The 19,344-nt window shown below is 43.4% G+C and overlaps 1 protein-coding gene across 8 annotated transcripts in view; it reads left to right on the top strand.

Annotated features, from left to right (window-relative positions):
* PLXNA3 (plexin A3) overlaps positions 1-19,344 on the top strand; it is an 87,821-nt gene that overhangs the window by 49,051 nt on the left and 19,426 nt on the right. For all 8 annotated transcript variants that reach the window (XM_061614179.1, XM_061614180.1, XM_061614173.1 and 5 more), the window contains 7 exons: positions 8,241-8,361; positions 9,055-9,191; positions 10,863-11,036; positions 12,824-12,917; positions 14,371-14,610; positions 15,893-16,036; positions 18,847-19,081. In XM_061614179.1, coding sequence (XP_061470163.1) covers positions 8,241-8,361; positions 9,055-9,191; positions 10,863-11,036; positions 12,824-12,917; positions 14,371-14,610; positions 15,893-16,036; positions 18,847-19,081 — 1,145 coding nt within the window. The remainder of the gene's footprint in view (positions 1-8,240; positions 8,362-9,054; positions 9,192-10,862; positions 11,037-12,823; positions 12,918-14,370; positions 14,611-15,892; positions 16,037-18,846; positions 19,082-19,344) is intronic.

The raw sequence follows: 19,344 nt of genomic DNA, 5'->3' as shown, positions 1-19,344 counted from the left end.
GCCTCTCCCATAGTAGGGAAACAAAATACAGTAAGGACTCCTTTCCTGTTGCAGCAAGGCTGCTTTTCCTTGAAAAACACACAAAAAGTCAATGGAATGTTAATATCTCTATGCAATGTCTCACAGTAATCCTAACAATAGCCTTGGAAGGTAGATCGTTATTATACCATGGGCTCATCCAAACGGAGCGGGATAAGCCATGTTTTCCATATCCGGTTCGTCATCTGACAGTCCTCACTTTGCCTGTTTGTTTGCTCTTTTCCAATAAAAAACCGCTTTTTTTGTGCCCACACACGCAGCGAGAGGACCCGTACTTCTTCTTGCTTTTTCCCAGCTCCGCCCATAAGACTCCCCCCTATCAGCCAATTGGTCCGCAAAAATATGACGTATGCTCCTCTCCCCCTTTGCAACAAAGCACAACAAGGCCCATGCGCTTGAACATATGAGTGCAAAAGTTTGAATTTCCTGATGGTTTGGTAGTAGTGCCTGTCATGGAGTTCCTTGTTGCTCACCACTCTGGAGCAGCGTCGGCCGGGGGGGGTGTCTCCAGGTGCCCCTGACCATCAAGGGGGATTGTGGGCAGTGCAAGGGATCAGCGCTTGTAATCGCCGGGCAAATCCCCCCATAACCCTTGGGCTCATTCACTGCAGGGTTCAGCCCCGGACCGTTATGCGGCTTGGCAGCAGGAATACTGCCCCTGAGGGAAGCAAACAGCCCCCCCCCCACGGGTGGCCACTCTTGGCTCGGGCAGGGAATGCGGGCAAACAGCCCCGCGTGCTGCTGTGTCAGTCTGCGCTGAAGCAACCAGCACAGGCTTTGTGGTGTTCCCTCTGATAAAAGAAACATGCAAACCACTTATATGCCTATAATTCCTGTATTTTTGTTTGTTTGTATTTGTGATATTTCGCAAAACCGACTGTATGCTTTTCCACCTTTAACGTTTCTGGAGATACACATGATTGCAATTCCACTTATATCTCCAGAACAGCAAGTAATGATGTGTCATGTCTAGGAAGGTAGACCACCAGTCTCTATGGTTGCGGGTGGCTGAGACACTCTAGCAAACCACTTATATGCCAATAATTCCTGTGGATTTTTTGCTTGTATTTGCCATATTTCGCAAAAGCAACTGTATGCTTTTCAGCTCAGCTGGTCTAGGGAGAACCTGCAGGCTGTGGTTGAAATTGACAAGACTCCAAGACAGTAGCCTTGCAGGCAGGAAAGCGAAATTGACAAAGGGTGCATGAGTGTCTGTAATCCAAGAGGAAAGCCTGTATTTCTCTTCTCCCCCCCCCTCTCCCTAGACTCTGGATGCCTGGAAGCAAAGACCAATACGTTCAAGAAGGGCATTTGATGTGGGGGGTGAGGGGTGGGAGGTGGAGGTTAGGCAAAGATAAATATTTTCTCCCTTGAAAAAGTTTACAAACAACCATGATTGCAAATCTCACCCTGAGCGGCTGCCCAGTTTGCAGGCTGGCTAAAAATTAACCGCTGTTGCTGCTTCTGCACCTGCGCAAATGCGCTTTTTTGCATCTGCTCAGTAGAAGTTGCAGGGGGGGCCCCCAACACCACACCATTGCTCTGATAGGTTTCTTTTTCCCGGGCTTTCCACGGATATTCATGCACATGCGCAACAGTGGAAATACGTGATTGGCTGAGAATGAGGGAAGGAATATGGGGAACCGCCCAAGAACCGCCCATCAAATGCCCACAGCTGTAAAGTCCGCAGTATTGCATCCGAGCACCTGAAGGTACAGCAGATGATTCCCAGCTCAAAAAAAGCAAATCGCATGATTTGCGGTATTGCAGGAGCATATTTAACTGCGTGAAAATGCACAGAAGCGCGCAGCGTCATATGGACAACTGAAAAATAATGAAAACACAAAAGCGATCATGTCACACATTTTACAGTCATCTGGATGAGCCCCGTATCTCAGTTTGCGGTAGGAGCCAAGTGAAAGGGGATAGATTAAAGCAGGAATTGCTGTATGAATGGTGCATCAAGACTTTTTTTAAAGTGTTGTCCCTAGCAGAGAGTAGGGGGATTATTTGGGCTCTGCTTCAGGCAGTGAAATGTCTTGTCCATCAGTGGGGGAGGGGGGCAGGGAGACAGCAACAGCAGCTGCATTTGATCATATTGTAGCTTTTCCCCTGAAAGAGCAGCTAGCCCACAGCCAGTTCTGAGGAAGAGGGCTCTCTTTTGTGGACCCTGTTACAGGCAGCAGGTCACCCCCAAAGGGAGACACCAAACAGATCATACCTTTGGGTTTGCATTTGAGAGAGCCATTGGAGTGGGGCACCTCTCCTTGGAAGATATTTTTGGCAGCAGTGTATTGAATGTTGAAATAGTGGGGTAACCTGAGCCCGAGGTGAGGGCCTGGAGGGAGGTTACATTATTTATTTATTAAATTTATATCCTGACCTTTATGCCAGGGCAGTAAACAAAAACACTAAAAACATTCTAAAACATCTTAAAAACAAAGGACTTTAAAACATATTAAAACAAAACATTTAAAAACATATTTTTTTAAAAAAAAAGCTTTAAAAACATCTAAAAAAGTAATGCCAACACAGATGCAGATTGGGATAAGGTCTCTACTTAAAAGGCTTGTTGAAAGAGGAAGGTCTTCAAAAGGCGCTGAGAATATAGCAGAGATGGTGCCTGTCTAATATTTAAGGGGAGGGAATTCCAAAGTGTTGGTGCCACAGCACTAAATGTCCACTTCCAATGTTGTGCAGAATGAACCTCCTGATAAGATGGTATCTGCAGGAGACCCTCACCTGCAGAGCGCAGAGGTCAACTGGGTACATAAGGGGTAAGACAATCTTTCAGGTATCCAGGTCCCCAGCTGCATAGGGCTTTGTACACCAAAATGAGAACCTTGAACTTGGCCCATCTTTAGTAGTCATCTGGGTGAGAGTCAGGTTGGCAGAAGATAGTGCTGGAATGAAAGGCCAGCAAGAACTGTAAGTAGCAAGAGCGTTTGTTATGGCTGATTTCAGTTCAGGGGGAGGGTGAACCACTAGTGGCATGTAGGTGGAAGTTGTATACATGTAAACAGTAGCGCCCCTCTTTTCAGCGTTCTGCTAATACGGCAGCACCAGCAGGGCAACCAGCTGTAGCACGGGGAGCTCCACCCACCACTCTCCAGCTGATGGGGATCAGCTGGAGCGCACAAGCTCCCTGCGCTCCAACTGATCGTGCACTACAGCTGATGAGCTTGCATGCTCCAGCTGGAGCTCTGTGCGCTACAGCTGATGAGCTGGAGAGTGCTATCAGCTGTAGGGCTGGGAGCTCCCATGCTACAGCTGAGTAGGGCCCCACTTTCCAGGGGTTTTTGCTTTTTGGCGGGGGCCTGGAACGGAACCTGCCGTATGAGTGGGGCCCTACTGTACTTAGTAAAATTCTGTGACTGTCTGCACTTTATATCTGTATTTTATTGCTGGGTTCTTGTACCTGGATAATACCTCTGCTTGTATTTTGCACATTGCAGAATTTATTTTTATTCTTTAATTTAACAAAACGTATATACCTCTTAATTGATAGCAACCTCTAAGCAGCTTACTATAGCACTTTACTTTTATTGTGGTTGCATGTTTTGCTAGCACCTTTCTGGGCAGTAGCATTTTTTATTACAGTGCTTAGGGTGTTGGCTTTCCCAAGCAAGGCAAGAGGGTTAAATATGTGCCTGAGTTCTTTTGATCAGGGGAGGGGAGGTCAGGCCCTAGAGACAATAGAGTAACAGGTAAGGGTAGATATAGTACTGAGGACTGGTCTGGCCAGGTAAAGAACGGGGTGGTAGGTACTTGGAAATGGTAGCCATTCCCAGCCCAGCCCCCTGGCTTCGGAACCTAGGTAGGCAGCTGGGACTCCCACTTTGCAGTACTGTTGGTGAATGCCAGGTCAGTTCATCATAAAACATCTATCTTCCATGCCTTGAATGTGGATGAGGAGGCTGACTTGGCATGCCTCATGGGGAGCTGGGCAGGCCTGACCTGTGCTAACTCTGCCTTCCTGGGTTTTCAATACAGCACCAGCATAGGCTGGAGAGCTAGGACAGAAAGGCTGCTGTCATACTCAAAAACTCGGTCTCTCTCTCACCCACCAGGAAGCCAATATGCCTGAATGCCAGTAGCTGTCCAGCAGAGCTTTTCAGAGCGTTTTAAGGGACTGGTGAACTCTGGGTCGTAGTCTGTAACATCTGAACCATCTGTAGCCCACCATGACCTATTTGCTAGGCACTTGGAGGATACAATCCTTACCTCTGCTCAGACCTTGATGCTGCTATTGGTATAATTTTGGAGAGGATGTTCAGAGGACTATCAGATCATGCTATTTGGGATCAGTTTCAGTTAATATGGCCTGAGAACACCAGACAAGAAAGTATGCGGCCAACTGCTTGTTCTTTCTACGCTTGCCCTTCATGGCTTTTTAGAACTAGCCAGAGGGACTGGCAGGGTGCCCAATGCCTCACTGTGGGAGGAGGTGGTCTCCACCACCTTGAAAGAGGCGGTGGTGTGTCCCTCTCCTTAAGAGGCTCTCCCTGGACCCAAAGGTTTTGAATAACTACCAGCCAACAGCCAATATTCTCTTTTTGGGGCAGGGTGCTTGAGAAGGTTGTGGCTGTGCTGTTTCAGACATACTTGAATGGAGCAGATTATCTATTCTAGACCCATTTCAGTTCACCTTCAGGCCTGGATTTGGCACTGAGACAGATTTGATCACTCAGGTTGATGATTTTCTTCAGTGGGGGGAATAGGATTGGGCCCCTTTGGTTCATTCTCTCTAGCTTTCTCTCTTTTTTTAGGAGGAAAGAGATATATATCTTCATGTTTGCCTGTTGGTATTTCTTGATCTCTCAGTGTCTTTTGATATCATTATCCACAGTATCCTGGAGTGGCTCTGTGGGTTGAGAGTTGGGGCCACGGTGAAACTGAGGTTCTGTTCCTACCTACAGGGCTGTTTCCAGACAGTAGAACTGGGCGGCTTTTGCTCAGCCCCATACCAGCTAAGCTTTGGGGTCCTGCGGGGTTTCTTTCTATCTCCAATGCTATTTAACATCTATACGAAGCCATTGGGTATGGTCACCAGAAGTTTGGTGCTCAGTGTCATCAACATGTGGATGACACACAGCTCTGTATCTTCATACCATCTGAACCAGATATAACTGTGTTGGTGCTAAACTGGTGCCTGGAGGCAGTAATGAGCTGGATGAAGGCCAATCAACTGAAGCTGGATCCTGGCAAGATGGAAGCGCTGTTGGTGGGTAGTTCTTATGTCCAAGAAATGGTGTTCGGCCTTTTCTGGATAGAGTCCCTAAGGAACAGATTCATAGTCTGGCATTGCTTCTAAATCTGTCTCTGCCATTTGAGTCTCAGATGGCTTCAATGGCAAAGAGTGCTTATTTCTCCAGGTGGTTCACCAGGATTGCAGTCATTCCTGGATAAGGATAGCATTCTCTGGCAATCTCCTATCTTGAGTATTGTAATGCACTCTATGTAGGGCTAACCGTGAAGGTTGTCTGGAAACTGCAGCTTGTGCAGAATGCTGCTGCCAGAGTACTGAATGGCATGTTGGTGTGCAGTCATACAACATCTATTTTGAGGGATCTGCACTGGCTGCCTGAATTGTATTTTACAAATGTAAAACTACTTCTTAGCCCAAGGCCAGCAAAGCAGCGTACAACAACATAAAAATGAAATAAAATACAGAAATACAAGCTCTAAAAAACAATAAAGCCATACCTACAAAGTCTGAACACAATGAAACAATTTCTACAGATGCACAGTTAGTCCACAAATGACTGGGGCAGATCTTAAGGGAAGCCTTCTTAAACAAAAATGTCACTGGCCCCAATGTAATAATGTAATGTATAATAAAGCCCTGGATGACTTGGGACTGAGGTTTCTGTTGCAGTGCTTCTATCCTTGTCAGCCTGCCCAGGCCTTGGGGTCAGCTGATAGTCCCACTGGCAGCACTTGTGTGTTTGTGTAGGGACTCTGGAAAAGGTCTTCTTGAAAGCTGCACCCCCAACTCTGGAGTTCCCTTCCCATGAGATGGCTATATCTGCAATGAGTTTCCATCACCTAGTCAGAATCTAACAGTTCACCCAGGCTTATGGCAGATTAGAGTCAGCCCATTCTATACCATGGGATAGTATTCTGCCGACTGAATTGGAAATTGACTTGTTACCCTTTTGGGGTAAAAAGTGATATATAAATGTTGAAGAGAATAAATAATATGGGATGTTATTCAACTACATTTTTGTACTAGTGCAAGGGGATTTCTCTCCCTCTTCTCCCCCCACACCGTCCCCAGTTCTGCTCTGGAGGGTTGGGTGAACCCTCAGAACAGGTTTAGAAGGCACCTGGGGGGAGGAGAAAGGGAGATGGTTCCATTGTGCAAGGATAGATCCTTGTGCTGATGGAGCTATCTGCTTAGCACTACATTGAATACAACCTATAAGATATAATATAATACAATATAATATAATATTAAGCTGAGATACACACACACAGCTTTTCCCTGTGAATGCAGCCCCTATACTCCTCCCTTTGCACAAGCTGCAATTAAACCAGGAAGTCTCTAATTAACCAATGTTTCCCATTTTGTCTGAATTGGGGAAACTTTGCTTAGCCACTTTGGAATAAGCCCAAGATCTTAAACTACAATTTGAAGTTGGTTTAAGTGACTGTGAATGTATAGAGTGCCTTTCAGTTACATCACCTAGTTCTCATGCATCTGGGATCCAGGGTTTCCAAGCACATGCACTGTGGAAATAAATGTATTTATTATTATTTTCATGTTAACAACACTACAAAAGAAATAATAATAAGAGAGGCTACAGGACTGGAAAATCAGTAGAATAAAAAAGAATTACCAAATTAGCTAAAGAGTATGTGGTTATACTCCATGCAACTCTACTTACAATCTTCAAAGTTTATTATGAGACCTCAAAGACCTATGTTGTGAGGGAGGACAAAATTGGAGCTCTCCTTTTTAAAAATAGAATCTCAGTTGTCCCTGCATGCCCTGCTCATTTGAATTCAGTCTTGTTTGTGGTGCTGCACATTTCCCCCTTGAAGTCCAGAATCAGACTTCCCATACCCAGATTCTCTCACTTGGGTAAACTTGTTATAACAATGAAGAACTAACATGGGTCCTGTTGAATGTGTCAAAGTGGACTTTGAGGTTTCATTAGAATAGAGCATGGATTATAACTCAGGGAACAGAAGAACTAACTCAAGGAGAAAAATTAATATTGAATGCAGGCAATACTGAAAAAGGTCTAGTCTCCTCCTTATACAAGTTTTTATTGGGAAAGGATATGGGCAGTAACCAAATCCTTAAAGAAATACGGGAAACTGAATTGAGTTGTAAAATAGAAAATGAGATCTGGACGGGCATGTGGTTAAAATTCCCATATAAATCAGTGGCCTCATCTTTCAGGGAAATGGCTTTAAAAATTGTTCCAAAATGGTACATGACTCCTGCACGTTTAGTACGAATCAACTCAGGGGACCCCTCCTGCTGGCGTGAATGTGGGGAACGTGGCTCGTTTATGCATATGTGGTGGGAATGTGATAAGTAGCCAAGTTTTGGTCTCTCATACATACAGAAATTCAAAGATACTGGACAAAAAATAATCTTTACAGAAGAACTGGCTTTACTAAACCTTTTTACAGAGGGAAATCAGAATTTACATTATAAAAAATTGATTGGCTTCTTGTTGGTGGCTGCCAGAACAGTGATTACACAGGTCTGGAAAACTCTGGGAGGTCTCACGTTGGACAGATGGCATCAAAAGGTGTGGGAAATTGCCCTATTAGAAAAATTGACTATCAAATTAAGATTAGCAAAAGGAAAGAGGAAAAACAAAGATGCTTTCAAAGAGGACTGGTGGCCCTTCATACTCTTCTCTGCAAAAGATGAAAACGGGTCAAGTACCAACTCCTTTTAAAAGACTATGGCTAGGTTAATGTTCTCCTTAGACTCTATAACTGTGTATTTCAATGGAAAATGGAAGATGTTGAATAGGTGGGAAGAGGGAAGATTTATGTGCGGGGGAATGGGGTAAAGTAGTATTGTTTAGATTGTTGATGAATATATATATTTTTTCAAAACTTTAAATAAAAATTAAAAAATGAAGAAAGCATGGAAGTTTTTCAGTCTGCCGTGTTAAGTTGGCAGGTAAGTGGAGGGAGCCATGTTCTTCTGACAATTTTTTCCCTCCCCTCAGGCTGGTGTGTGAACTGGAGCCTTCACTTTTGCCTGACCCTGCCCCCGGACCTGTAGAGCTCTGTGTAGGCGACTGCAGTGTAGATTACCGCACCCAGTCGGATACTCCCTTCACTTTTGTGGTAATCAGGGTGTGGGCGAGGACTAAATATTCATATTTAAGTTATATAATAAGCACTTAAACATGTGATATATATTTGTTAGTGTTTTGAATTGTGTAGTTTTCTGGGCCCAAGACCCAAAAATTCGTTAGTTCAGTTCTGGAAGGGTGGCAGTGTTAATCAGCTTGGGTAGAGGGAACCAGGCCCTCCCTTAGCATGTGCGGGGCCCGGGGCAAAAGCATAGTTGGGGGGCCCCCACATTCTTTCTCTCTCTATATATCCTTTCCTCCAGGCAGCGGCAGAGGCTTTGTATTTCGGCTGCTAGGAGCTTGCGGTTGCGGCTCCTTTTTTGCAGCCTTCGTTGGCGGCGGTGGCAGCTTTGTATTTTTCAGCTGCGGCTCCATTTTTTGCAGCCTTTGTTGTAGACTCGCTTAGTGTTTCTCGCTGTGAGGTTTTCTCCTTCCCAGCTCGCTGCCACGGCCATCAGGAGGCCACCGCTGCACCTGTTCCTCCCGGCTCATTTCTACGCTCCCCTCAGCTCGCTACTGCGGCCGTGAGGAGGACGCGGCTGCTGCTTTTATATGCAGATCGCCAAGCGCAGGGCCCCCCAAAGCAACTGCCCCTCTTCCCAGTGCCTAGGGGCGGCTCTGGAGGGAACTGTTTGTATAGTCAGGAGGCAATTCATTATTGATTTCTACCTGTTCCCTCATGTAGACCCCCAGTTTTCATCGGATAAATCCAGAACAAGGTCCCGCCTCGGGTGGAACAAAAATCACCCTCCTAGGAACCCATCTGGATGCTGGGAGCAATGTTAGTGTTGTGATCCGGGGAGCACCTTGTCGGCTGATCAGGTAGTACTTGGGGCACTGTTCAGTGGAGTTGGCTGGGAACTCTTGGATATGTTCAAGATTAAATTGCAAAAAAAGCAATGTGTTTTTACTTTTTAATGTTGCTTCACAGTGACTGACAGTAACAAAGTGCTCAACACAGGTCAACTTTTATTGTAGTTTTTAAAAAAGTGTTAGGCCCGTTATTTCTTCTTCTTTTTGTATAAACTTTTTATTTATTTTCTGTGCGGGTATCTATTCTCCAAATAACACCAAGATTTCTCATACATGACCATCTGATACCATTGCAACTAAATACAATCAAAAGTTAACAAAAACATACAAGAGAACAAAACCTCTCAAGATACATATCCAGAAACAAAGTCAATGTGTTGTCTAACTGTCAAGAAAATGATTCACTTTACCTGACCAATTAATTGGTCACTACTACAGTTAAACATATTTCCAGATCTGCCAGCCTTCTATGGATGGGCGATGAGCAAATGAATCTTCAGAAGTGTATTTCAATAAATGGATGCCAAACAATATAAAAAGAGTCGGGTGTTTCTTTTCCTAGCCTTGAATTCAGTTCATGTGTGAGCTTTTTCATTATGGCGATATTCCATAAGGAATTATACCAGTGTACAATTGAAAGACTTGTTGTTTTCCATTGTGACACAATTGTCATGTTTGCTGCCAAAGTCATGTAAATTATAAGTTCTTTAGAGAGTAATCGTGCATGTGTGTCATAAAATATGTTTAATAACAATTCTGGGGGAAATGCAAAGTGCTCTTAAGATACAGCTAACATTTCATTATAAATCAGCAGCCAAAAGTCTTGTACACGCTCATATTCCCACCACAAGTGAAAGTAGGTTCCAATCTTCCCACAGCCCCTCCAACAAAGTGGGGGACCGTTGAGAACATACGTGAGATTTGAACAGGTGTGCGATACCAACGATGTACCAATTTTAATGAATGTTCTTTTACTTAACTAGAAACAGATTTAAATGGACAAGGCCTGTTATTTCTTGTAAGCACTTTGGAGGGTATCGGATGGTATATAAATTTTGTTGAGTAAAATGTTGAATTGTGTATAACAGCCACTTGTGTGAATTGAGAGCCAGATTGGTGTAGGGGGTAGAGTATCAGACTAGAATTGAGAAGACCCAGGTGCCCCACTCAGCTATGAAGCTTACTGGGTGGCTCTAGACCTGTTCCTGCCTTTCAGTTTAGCCTACCTCAGGATAAAAGAGTGTGGGGGAAGAGCCATGTACGCTGCCTTGAGCAGGATAAACATGAAATAATAAATGGGCCATTTAGATGTCCTCCTTTGCACTATTGGGATTGCTTTTTTAAATATGTTTTTAAAGGTGTTCTGCTTTAATATGTTTTAAAGTCTTTTGTTTTTAAGATGTTTTAGAGTGCTTTTGGTATTTTTGTTTGCCACCCTGGGCTCATTCTGGGAGGAAGGGCGGGATAGAAATTTAATAAATAAATAAATAATGGCCTAAGATCGAGGTGGTCTGAACCTTTGTATTACTGTAGAATACTGGAGACTTTATGTTACTGTAGAACAATGCAGAGTATGTAGGAGGAAATTGTGGAAGATACCTATGAATGGGGTGAGACCATAATTTTTGAGGAGGTTTTTTGGGGGGGACAATAACTCAGACTCTCCCTCCCTTTCCCAAGGCGTAGTGCAGGGGAGATTGTCTGCCTGTCTCCCCCCTCAGCACTTGGCCCGGGCCCTGCTGACCTCAGCCTTCACATTGACCGTGCTAACATCACCACCAATGGCACTATCTCCTACCGCTACAGTCCTGACCCAGTTGTCACAGCAATAGATCCTGCTTGGAGCATTGCCAAGTAAGTGATGAGCCTATGACGAGCGCTAAGTGTCCTAGCTAAGAATATCTCATTCCCATTGGATGGTGTAGAGGACCCAAATTGGTAGAAATAAGACTCTTTTTGAGATGGTCATGTTGACTCTCTTTCTCCACCCACCCCTTTAGCTGCTGCATGCTAGGAAGGGCCCTAAAGCTTCTCCCCATGACTCTGTGAAGGACGTAGGAGTTGCCCTCCATCCCCCTCCTTTAAAACCAGTTTCTAATCCTTCACCTCAGATGCCTCTGCTTTGTCCAGTTTATACAACCTTCTAAGCCAGCAATTTGTTTTGATTTTAAAATATTTGTATACAAATGAACAACCAGTAAAAACAACGCAAACGGAGGTATACAATTTTTAGTCTATCAGTGAGTTTTCCGCCAATGCTATTTGCCAGGCATTGTGATACCACCTGTTCAGAGCTAGTCTAGTTCCTGTTTTCCAGTGCCTACTTATTAATTCTCTTGCTGCTACCATAAAGTATGTTGTTAAGTCTTTGTTAAGTAAATTCACATGGTCTCCATCAAATATAACCAACAGGGCTAATTGGGGAGTAATTGTAATACATTTGCTCATAACTCTTGAACTTTCTGAAAATATGTCTTGCCAAAAGCTTTGGATTTTGGGACAGTCCCACCAGAGATGTAGAAAGGTACCAAATATGTCTCATCCTCTCCAGCAGTTCTTACTTGGAGATTTACTTATATTGCTTAATTTGATTCTGGTTAGGTGTTTGTTTTGATTTTAAAAAATACATTTATTATTAATATTATTTATTGCCCACCTTTCATCCTGAGGTTCCAGGGTGGGTTACAACAGTTTAAAATATATCCTTAAAACAATTTTAAACAACTTAAAATATCACAAAAATATCCTAAAAATATGCATCTCAGGTGTCAACGGTCAGGGCAAAGAGGTGCTTCTTCAGCATTTGCCAAAAACTGTACAATGAAGTTGCCAGATGGGGAGGAAGTTCCACAACTTAGGGGCTTCCACAGAGAATGCCTTCTCCTGGGCCACTATCCCCTGAACTTCTGAAGGTGGAACTACCAATAGGGCCCCCTCTGCCAATCTCATCACCTGAGAGAGTCTGTAGGGGAGGAGGCAGTTTTTCATATGTTTTGGGCCTAAGCCATTTAGGGCTTTAAACTCTAGCATGAGCACCCTGAATATATACATATATATATGTTAAGACAAGTAACAATATTACAGATATTAAAAAGATATTCCTGTAGTATAGACATATATTCCAAATTAAAGAGCACAGAGAGGTCAACGTTTGTAGGTGATGATGAAGTCAACCATTATCTAAAAAGAGATGCTAAATTATTAGTATATGTATATACATGCATATTTTGTGAAATACATTAATAGATGTGTATAAATGGATAGGCACGTGCACACATAAACATAACTCCTGACTTGCAGGAATGTCAGAGTTCTTAAGGTATTTTTCACACCATTTCAAGGCTAGTGATAAACACTGGGAAAATTGAGCTGTGGTGGGGAGAGAGAGTGTACCAGCTTTCATTTTACCTTTGCAAACTTTCTTTGGCTCATTTGTGCCCTGCTGAGCATACTTGGCCTTCTCCATACAACTGTATCCCTGGTCTTGTTGCCATGGGAGGATGGGGACGTGAAGACCCTGGGTTGTTATTAAAGCCACAGATTTTCCTTCTCTGCCACAGTCTCCTCTTTATCATCTGTACCATAGTGTTTATGCACTGAATCCATTACCCCCTCCCCGCTTTCTTCCCTTCACCTTACAGTGGTAGTACCAGTCTCACAGTGAGTGGGACCCACCTGCTGACAATCCAGGAGCCACGGGTTCGGGCTGCCTATGGAGGAATAGAAACCATCAATGTGAGTCTTCCTTGGAGTGGTCTAAGCTGGTGGGAACTGAGCATGTATCACTTCATGCAGGAGCGAAAAAGAAAAAAGAGGCGATTAATGGAAGTAGATGTAACATTTGCACCATCCAAGTTAATTCCTCTGCCCTAAGAAACAATATAGCACCAGGCCATATTGTGTATCAACTAATGCTATCACAGGGCTTAAAACACCTTGACTTACAAAGCAATCCTCCATATCCAGGAGCTCAAAAGCAGAGAGTCTGCTGCAACTGTAGTCCTATATCCTAACTCTAGCCAGGGCAAAAGGCTGGGCAATGGAGGGGGGTCATTTAGTTGTTTATTTTTTCCTCCTATTGATACCATTGTAAAGAAAATTAAGTATGGCAGCTCCAGGACTCTTCTTGGAAGAATGATGGGCACCTACCTGGCATGCCCTGTTTTCAGGCCTATTGCATACAGAGTACTGCAAGTGAATCAATGATATCAGCAGGGCTTTCCGCTGCAGCAACATGGAGGTCCTCAGCATCCAATGGCCTCCCCTGCTGCCCACCCTGGAAGCTTAGACCTGCTGTCTCTCCACATGAGAGTTCTGAAGGCAGAGTGTTCTTTCCTTTTTGGTGACTAGTATGCACATTGCAGGAGGCATCTTTTGGAAGAGGCATTCCCTCTTGTGCAAGTGAGATGTGTGTGTGTGTGGGGGGGTAATGCCTCTTTTTAAATGGTTCTGGCCACCCAAGGTTACTGCAAATACTTGCTTTAAAAATAATTAACAGTCATTTAAAAATCTGCTCTCCAATTAAATGGGAGCAGCTTTTAAAATAAATGTTAATCAAAGATTTTAAATCTATTAAAACTGATTAATTCAAGTGTGGGGATCCTGCAACCTGCAGCCTGACTTCATGTGGGGCTGTTCCCACATTGGGTTCCAAGCCTTCCCCACCACTGCATGCAGCCTCTGACAGATTACCCCCAAGGGAATGAAGCCTTTAGAAAAAAGATTCTCCAGAATGTGATACTCCCTGAACATTCTCCCTGCATGATCTGAGAGAAGATAACAAGCCTGAGGGACTCTTCAAACATAGGATCTCTCCACTTACAGGAGGAAACTCCACCATGTGATTTTCCTGAACACGTATTTCTACTCCCAAGACCCCATAAATAAAACCCATAAAATGTAAAACCGTAAAATGGGTTCTTAAATGTATCCGCCTCTGTCTCGAATTCAAAATAAAGATCAGGAGGCCCAGGACATTCTGGGAGGGAAGGAATATCACCCTCCCTTCTAAGACCTGAAAAGGTAACACATTTTTGAGAATTTATATGAAAGCAAAGACTGTGGGTCAGAAGTGAGGCCTGTTTGCCTTTAAGGTAGCAGAGTGTGGGGGGGCAGTTGGAAGGTCAGAAGCCAAGTGCAGAGGATTAGAGTTGTGGGGTGAATCTGTGTGCCTTTTTCCTTCCTGCAGAGTTGTCAGGTGCTGAATGACTCCATGATGTTGTGCAAAGCTCCTGGCATCGTACCTAGGGAGCAGGCCCTGCCCCTGGCGGGTGCTCACCCTGAAGAGTTTGGCTTCCTCTTAGATGATGTGGCTGCCACACGTACCCTGAACCGCTCAGCCTTTACCTACTACCCTGACCCCAGCTTTGAGCCATTTGGTACCAGCGGCATCCTGGAGATTAAACCTGGATCCCATGTAGTCCTCAAGGTACTAGAGCTGTTGTGTCAGGGGTTTTAAAACTTAATTGTCAAAAAGCTCCTCAAGCCAAGAAAATGATAGGTCTGTTCACTGCCTGCTAAAAGGAAAAACCATGATGGAATTATTTGTTCATCATGATAATGGCCTTTTACCTTTTGGTCAGAGATAAGCATGGCAAAAAAGAAAACAGTATCTCTTTTGTGATTGTGCCACTCAAATGCAGAATTTAATCAGAAAAAGAGGATTTAGTATACTATCTATTTCATTTAAAAGAAGATTAGACAAATTCATGGAGGACAGGGCTATCAATGGCTACTAGCCATGATGGCTGTGCTCTGCCACCCTAGTCAGAGGCAGCATGCTTCTGAAAACCAGTTGCCGGAAGCCTCAGGAGGGGAGAGTGTTCTTGCACTCGGGTCCTGCTTGCGGGCTTCCCCCAGGCACCTGGTTGGCCACTGTGAGAACAGGATGCTGGACTAGATGGGCCACTGGCCTGATCCAGCAGGCTCTTCTTATGTTTATTTTTCTTTTTTTTAAAGCAAGTTTTTAGACCTTATGACAGCAAGTAAAGGTGAGAGTATATCTAAGCACTGGTATAGGGTGTCCTGAGGAGGATTCCCTTTCATCGGGGAATTCAGCTTTAGATCCTTGCCTTTCTCCATGAATAAAAGAATTTTGAAAATATGCAAATGCATCCAGTTTTGCATGTTTTATGCTGGCTGCAGAGAATGCAGTTTTTCTTTGTGCAGATCTTTTCCCACCCTTGAAATGTTTTTATTGTTTCAACTACAAAAATAGAACAATAACAAGATATGGTAACAATGATACAAAGTAATACTAAGAGATGTCAGTAACGTCCCATATCTGACATTATGAGACAATAACTCATAGTCCACTTATCCTAAGAAGTCTTTCCACAATGTTGCACAAATATTTTTTAAGCACATCCGCAGGGGAAATAAAAACTTCTAAAAAAAATAAAAATACCAACGACAACCCACTTGGAAGATCAGGAAACCCCTAGGTATGCACTGATCTTTTCTGTAGGGATTCATTGATTTAACTCATGGTTTTGTCACTCTGCCTCCCATGCTGTGAAGGGTGGGAATGTAGTGGTGCCCTGGCAAAGATTGTATGTCTCCTGGCAAGTGTGTTTGTGCCTAGTGGGTGGCCACTTTGCATTTTGAGAATTCTGGGTTTAGACACAGGAGATTCTCCTCTCCAAGTCTAAATTCAGGGTTCTATGATAGAATGCTCCCATGTCTTTCTTTCATATCTTTGTGTCTTTCAGGGCAGGAACCTGATCCCAGCAGTGTCAGGCAGCACACGACTCAATTATACGGTACTGATTGGTGGAGAGCCTTGCATCCTGACTGTCTCAGAGACCCAATTACTGTGTGACTCGCCAAGCCAAACTGGGGAGCAGCCAGTCACGGTACATCTGATGTTGAAAGGGGTGGGTGGGGATGGGGAGTGTACATGAGTGAATGAGGTCAGTCGACCTATTCCAGGGAGTATCGCCAACACTATGGGCATGTAAGGTCTTGTCCAGTCAGTGACCTTTTTGCATCATTAATGTGACACTGTAGTATTTAAGTGGAAGCCTGTGGAATGTCCTGGAGGAAGGAAGGTCCTTATATTCCTCCAAGGCCAGTACAGGTGCACAGCTGGTGGGCAGGCCTGCCCATGTGGACCAACCAAAAAAAAATTGTGGTGTAGAGCCCCTCAAACATCTGGAATGAAGAGATCAACAGTGTTCCAAGAACAGGTCCTGATCTCTGAAATGATAAATTCTAAGTGAGATTGAGGGCTGTCCTTTTGAACTAAGCTCCTGCCTGGACATCTTGTTTTCAGAGCAAGTGTATGTTGGGGGAAGGAACTTAGCTCAGTGATAGCGCATCTGCCTTGCATGCAGAAGGTCCCAGGTTCAATAATCCCCAGGTAGGACTGGGAAAGTCTCCTACTCTGAAATCCTGGGGAGCCGCTGCCAGTCAGCCTAGATGATACTTAGACGCACCAATGGTCTGACACAGAATAAGGCAGCTTCCTTTTTTTTTTTTTTTTCAATAATTTTTATTCAGATTTTCATAAAACATACAAGACAAAATCATAAAACATTCAAAGACAAAAAACAAAATCAAAAATAGTTAAACAAAAAGAAAAAAAGAAAAAAAAAAACAAAAATAAAAAATAAAGAGTAAAATATTGACTTCCCATTTGTCAAAGATCAAATCAGTTATAAGTCTATAATATATAACAATCCTGTCTCTTAAGTCATATTATAAAATCACTTTCCTCCAGTAGTTATCTTACTTAATCATCAAATCTCATAAACATTACTTTATTCTTTCCACAAAAAGTCAAAGAGAGGTTTCAATTCTTTAAGAAATATATCTATCAATTTTTTTTTCCAGATAAGCATATCGATTAATCCATCTCATTACTAATTATGATAATCTTATTGTCATAACCATAGTCAAAATAAACATTTCAATTAATCCATCACATCAGAATCTGTTAGGTTCAATAATTTCAGTAGCCATTGTTCTATTATCTCTATTAGTTCCATTTTCCATCTTCCATCTTCAGTAGTCTTGTTAAGTCCAGTAATTTCAATATCCAATCTTCCATTATCAGTATTCCATAATAATCTTGCTGTCAAAGCCATAGTCATATAGTAAGAGTCTGATGGGGATTACCTCTATCCCAAATATTTTCTTGCCATCCATTCTGAATAGGTTGCTGAAATACTGCTGTAAAATCATATCTCTGTTCTTTTTTTCAAAATACACTGGGTCATCTCTTAAAAGTTTTTCCATTGTCACATGGCTGCAGTTAATTCCATAGATTTTCTCTATATTGGGCTCCATCACATCATTCCAGTCCAGAAGATTATCCATGCCATTGATAACTTTATCTCTAGAATCTTCATTCATTTCTTCAGAGATAACATTGAGTTCCAAACAATAGATTTTATTTCTAAAGTCCATAGACTCCAAATCTTGTTCCTGTTCCACGTTGGTTCCAATCTCCGGGATCTCCTCTCTCACAGGGACCCCTATTCCAGTCTCCAGGGTCACCTCTCTCACAGGGACCCCTATTCCAATCTCTGGGGTCTCCTCTCTCACAGGGACCCCTTCCAGGGTCACCTCTCTCACAGGGACCCTTATATCTTTAATCTCCTGCTTCATTTTACTCAATTCAATTTTCATTATCTCAATCTCATCCATTATTTTCTGAAACATAGTTATTTCCAGATTTTCAGCCACTTTCTTAATTGCCATTTTAAAAGAAAAATATAGGAAAACCACTTCTTATTTCAGCAACAATTGGGTTAATACTCCAAACTTGGTGACATCACAGTATAAACAGAGCAGACAGCCTTATCTCTCCAATAGTTAAGTAAACAAAATGCAGTTCCCAGGATCGAAACAATTAATGGCAATCGTCAAGAAACAGATTCGTCAAAATAAAATAGACCAAAAAGAGAGTAGTCTCAAAACAGTATAATATTTTTCAAAATAAAAATCTGGAATAGAAATCCCTCTTCTGTGTGTATCTTTAGAATGCAAATCCAGGACAGCTTTTTGCAACAAAAACAGAGATAAGCTATTAATTAGTGCGTAGCAGAGAGAAGTTACGGCTCCCCAGTGAGATGTCAAAAACTGATCAATCTGGCAAATCTCTTTTAAACAGCAACAATTTAAGTCAAGTAAAAGAAAAATATAGAAAGAAGGGTGCTTGCCTGTTAGTGCGTTCTCTCTTAGAAGATAAGGTGAACGTTCGCTTTATCAGATAGAGCTTGCTGTTAAAAATCCGTCCCACCTTCGTCGGCTGGACCTCGTCCCATAAATTAATGAGATCTGGTCGTCCCAACAAAAATAGGCTTTGAGGTTAATCTCTTCGTTTCTCCCTACCCGGGAGAAGTTTAATCAGTCAAAAAAAAAAGAAAAAACTGACTGATATATCTGAATAAGCTTCTTTTGAGGCAGGAGCCCGTCTCAAAAGCAGGCACAGGCTAAGTCACCCTTCCCGGAAGTCCCAGAATAAGGCAGCTTCCTTATGTTCCTATGTCCTGAAGACTAAGTGTTGGCTGGTTGGATGAACACAAGGGGATGGGAGGGCTGTTGTCAGGCTGGCTGCTATTGGGAACCGAATGAATGATGGACTTATAAATGGGCCCTTGGCCTGATACAGCAGGGTGCTTCTTACAGCAGGCTTAACCTCTTGCTCTTTTCTTTGTAGATCTTGGTAGGGGGTCTCTCCTTCTCCCCTGGGACCTTACACATTTACCCTGAGGCAGCCCTGCCTCTGCCAGCTCTTGTTGGGTTAGGTGCAGGAGGAAGCCTACTTCTGGGGGCTATAATCGGGGTGCTGGTGGCGTACAAGCGGAAGACACGGGATGCCGACCGTACCCTGAAACGCCTGCAGCTGCAGATGGACAACTTGGAGTCTCGTGTGGCCCTGGAGTGCAAGGAAGGTATTGATGGGGACGGGAAATAAAGGGAAGCTAATGTAAGGAGTGGCGTTTCTTTAGTGCTGTGCCCAAGGCTGGTAGTTCTTGCTTGAATGCCTCAGTGTCATCGCTGGAATCTCCTCTCTTAGACCACTAAGGGAAGCTGAGGTTCATGCTGTCATGGCAGCACTCCTTGGGAGCTGAGGTGCTCTGTAGTGTCCAACTAGGAGTGCAGTCAGTCACTAGGCAGAATTCCTTCAGAATCCAGTTTCTTTTGGAGCACTACC

The sequence above is a fragment of the Rhineura floridana genome, chromosome 3 (genome assembly GCF_030035675.1).
Source record: "Rhineura floridana isolate rRhiFlo1 chromosome 3, rRhiFlo1.hap2, whole genome shotgun sequence".
Lineage (NCBI taxonomy): Eukaryota > Metazoa > Chordata > Lepidosauria > Squamata > Rhineuridae > Rhineura > Rhineura floridana.
Note: the sequence above shows the minus strand (reverse complement) of the source record. Positions and strands in the feature narration are given on the sequence as shown.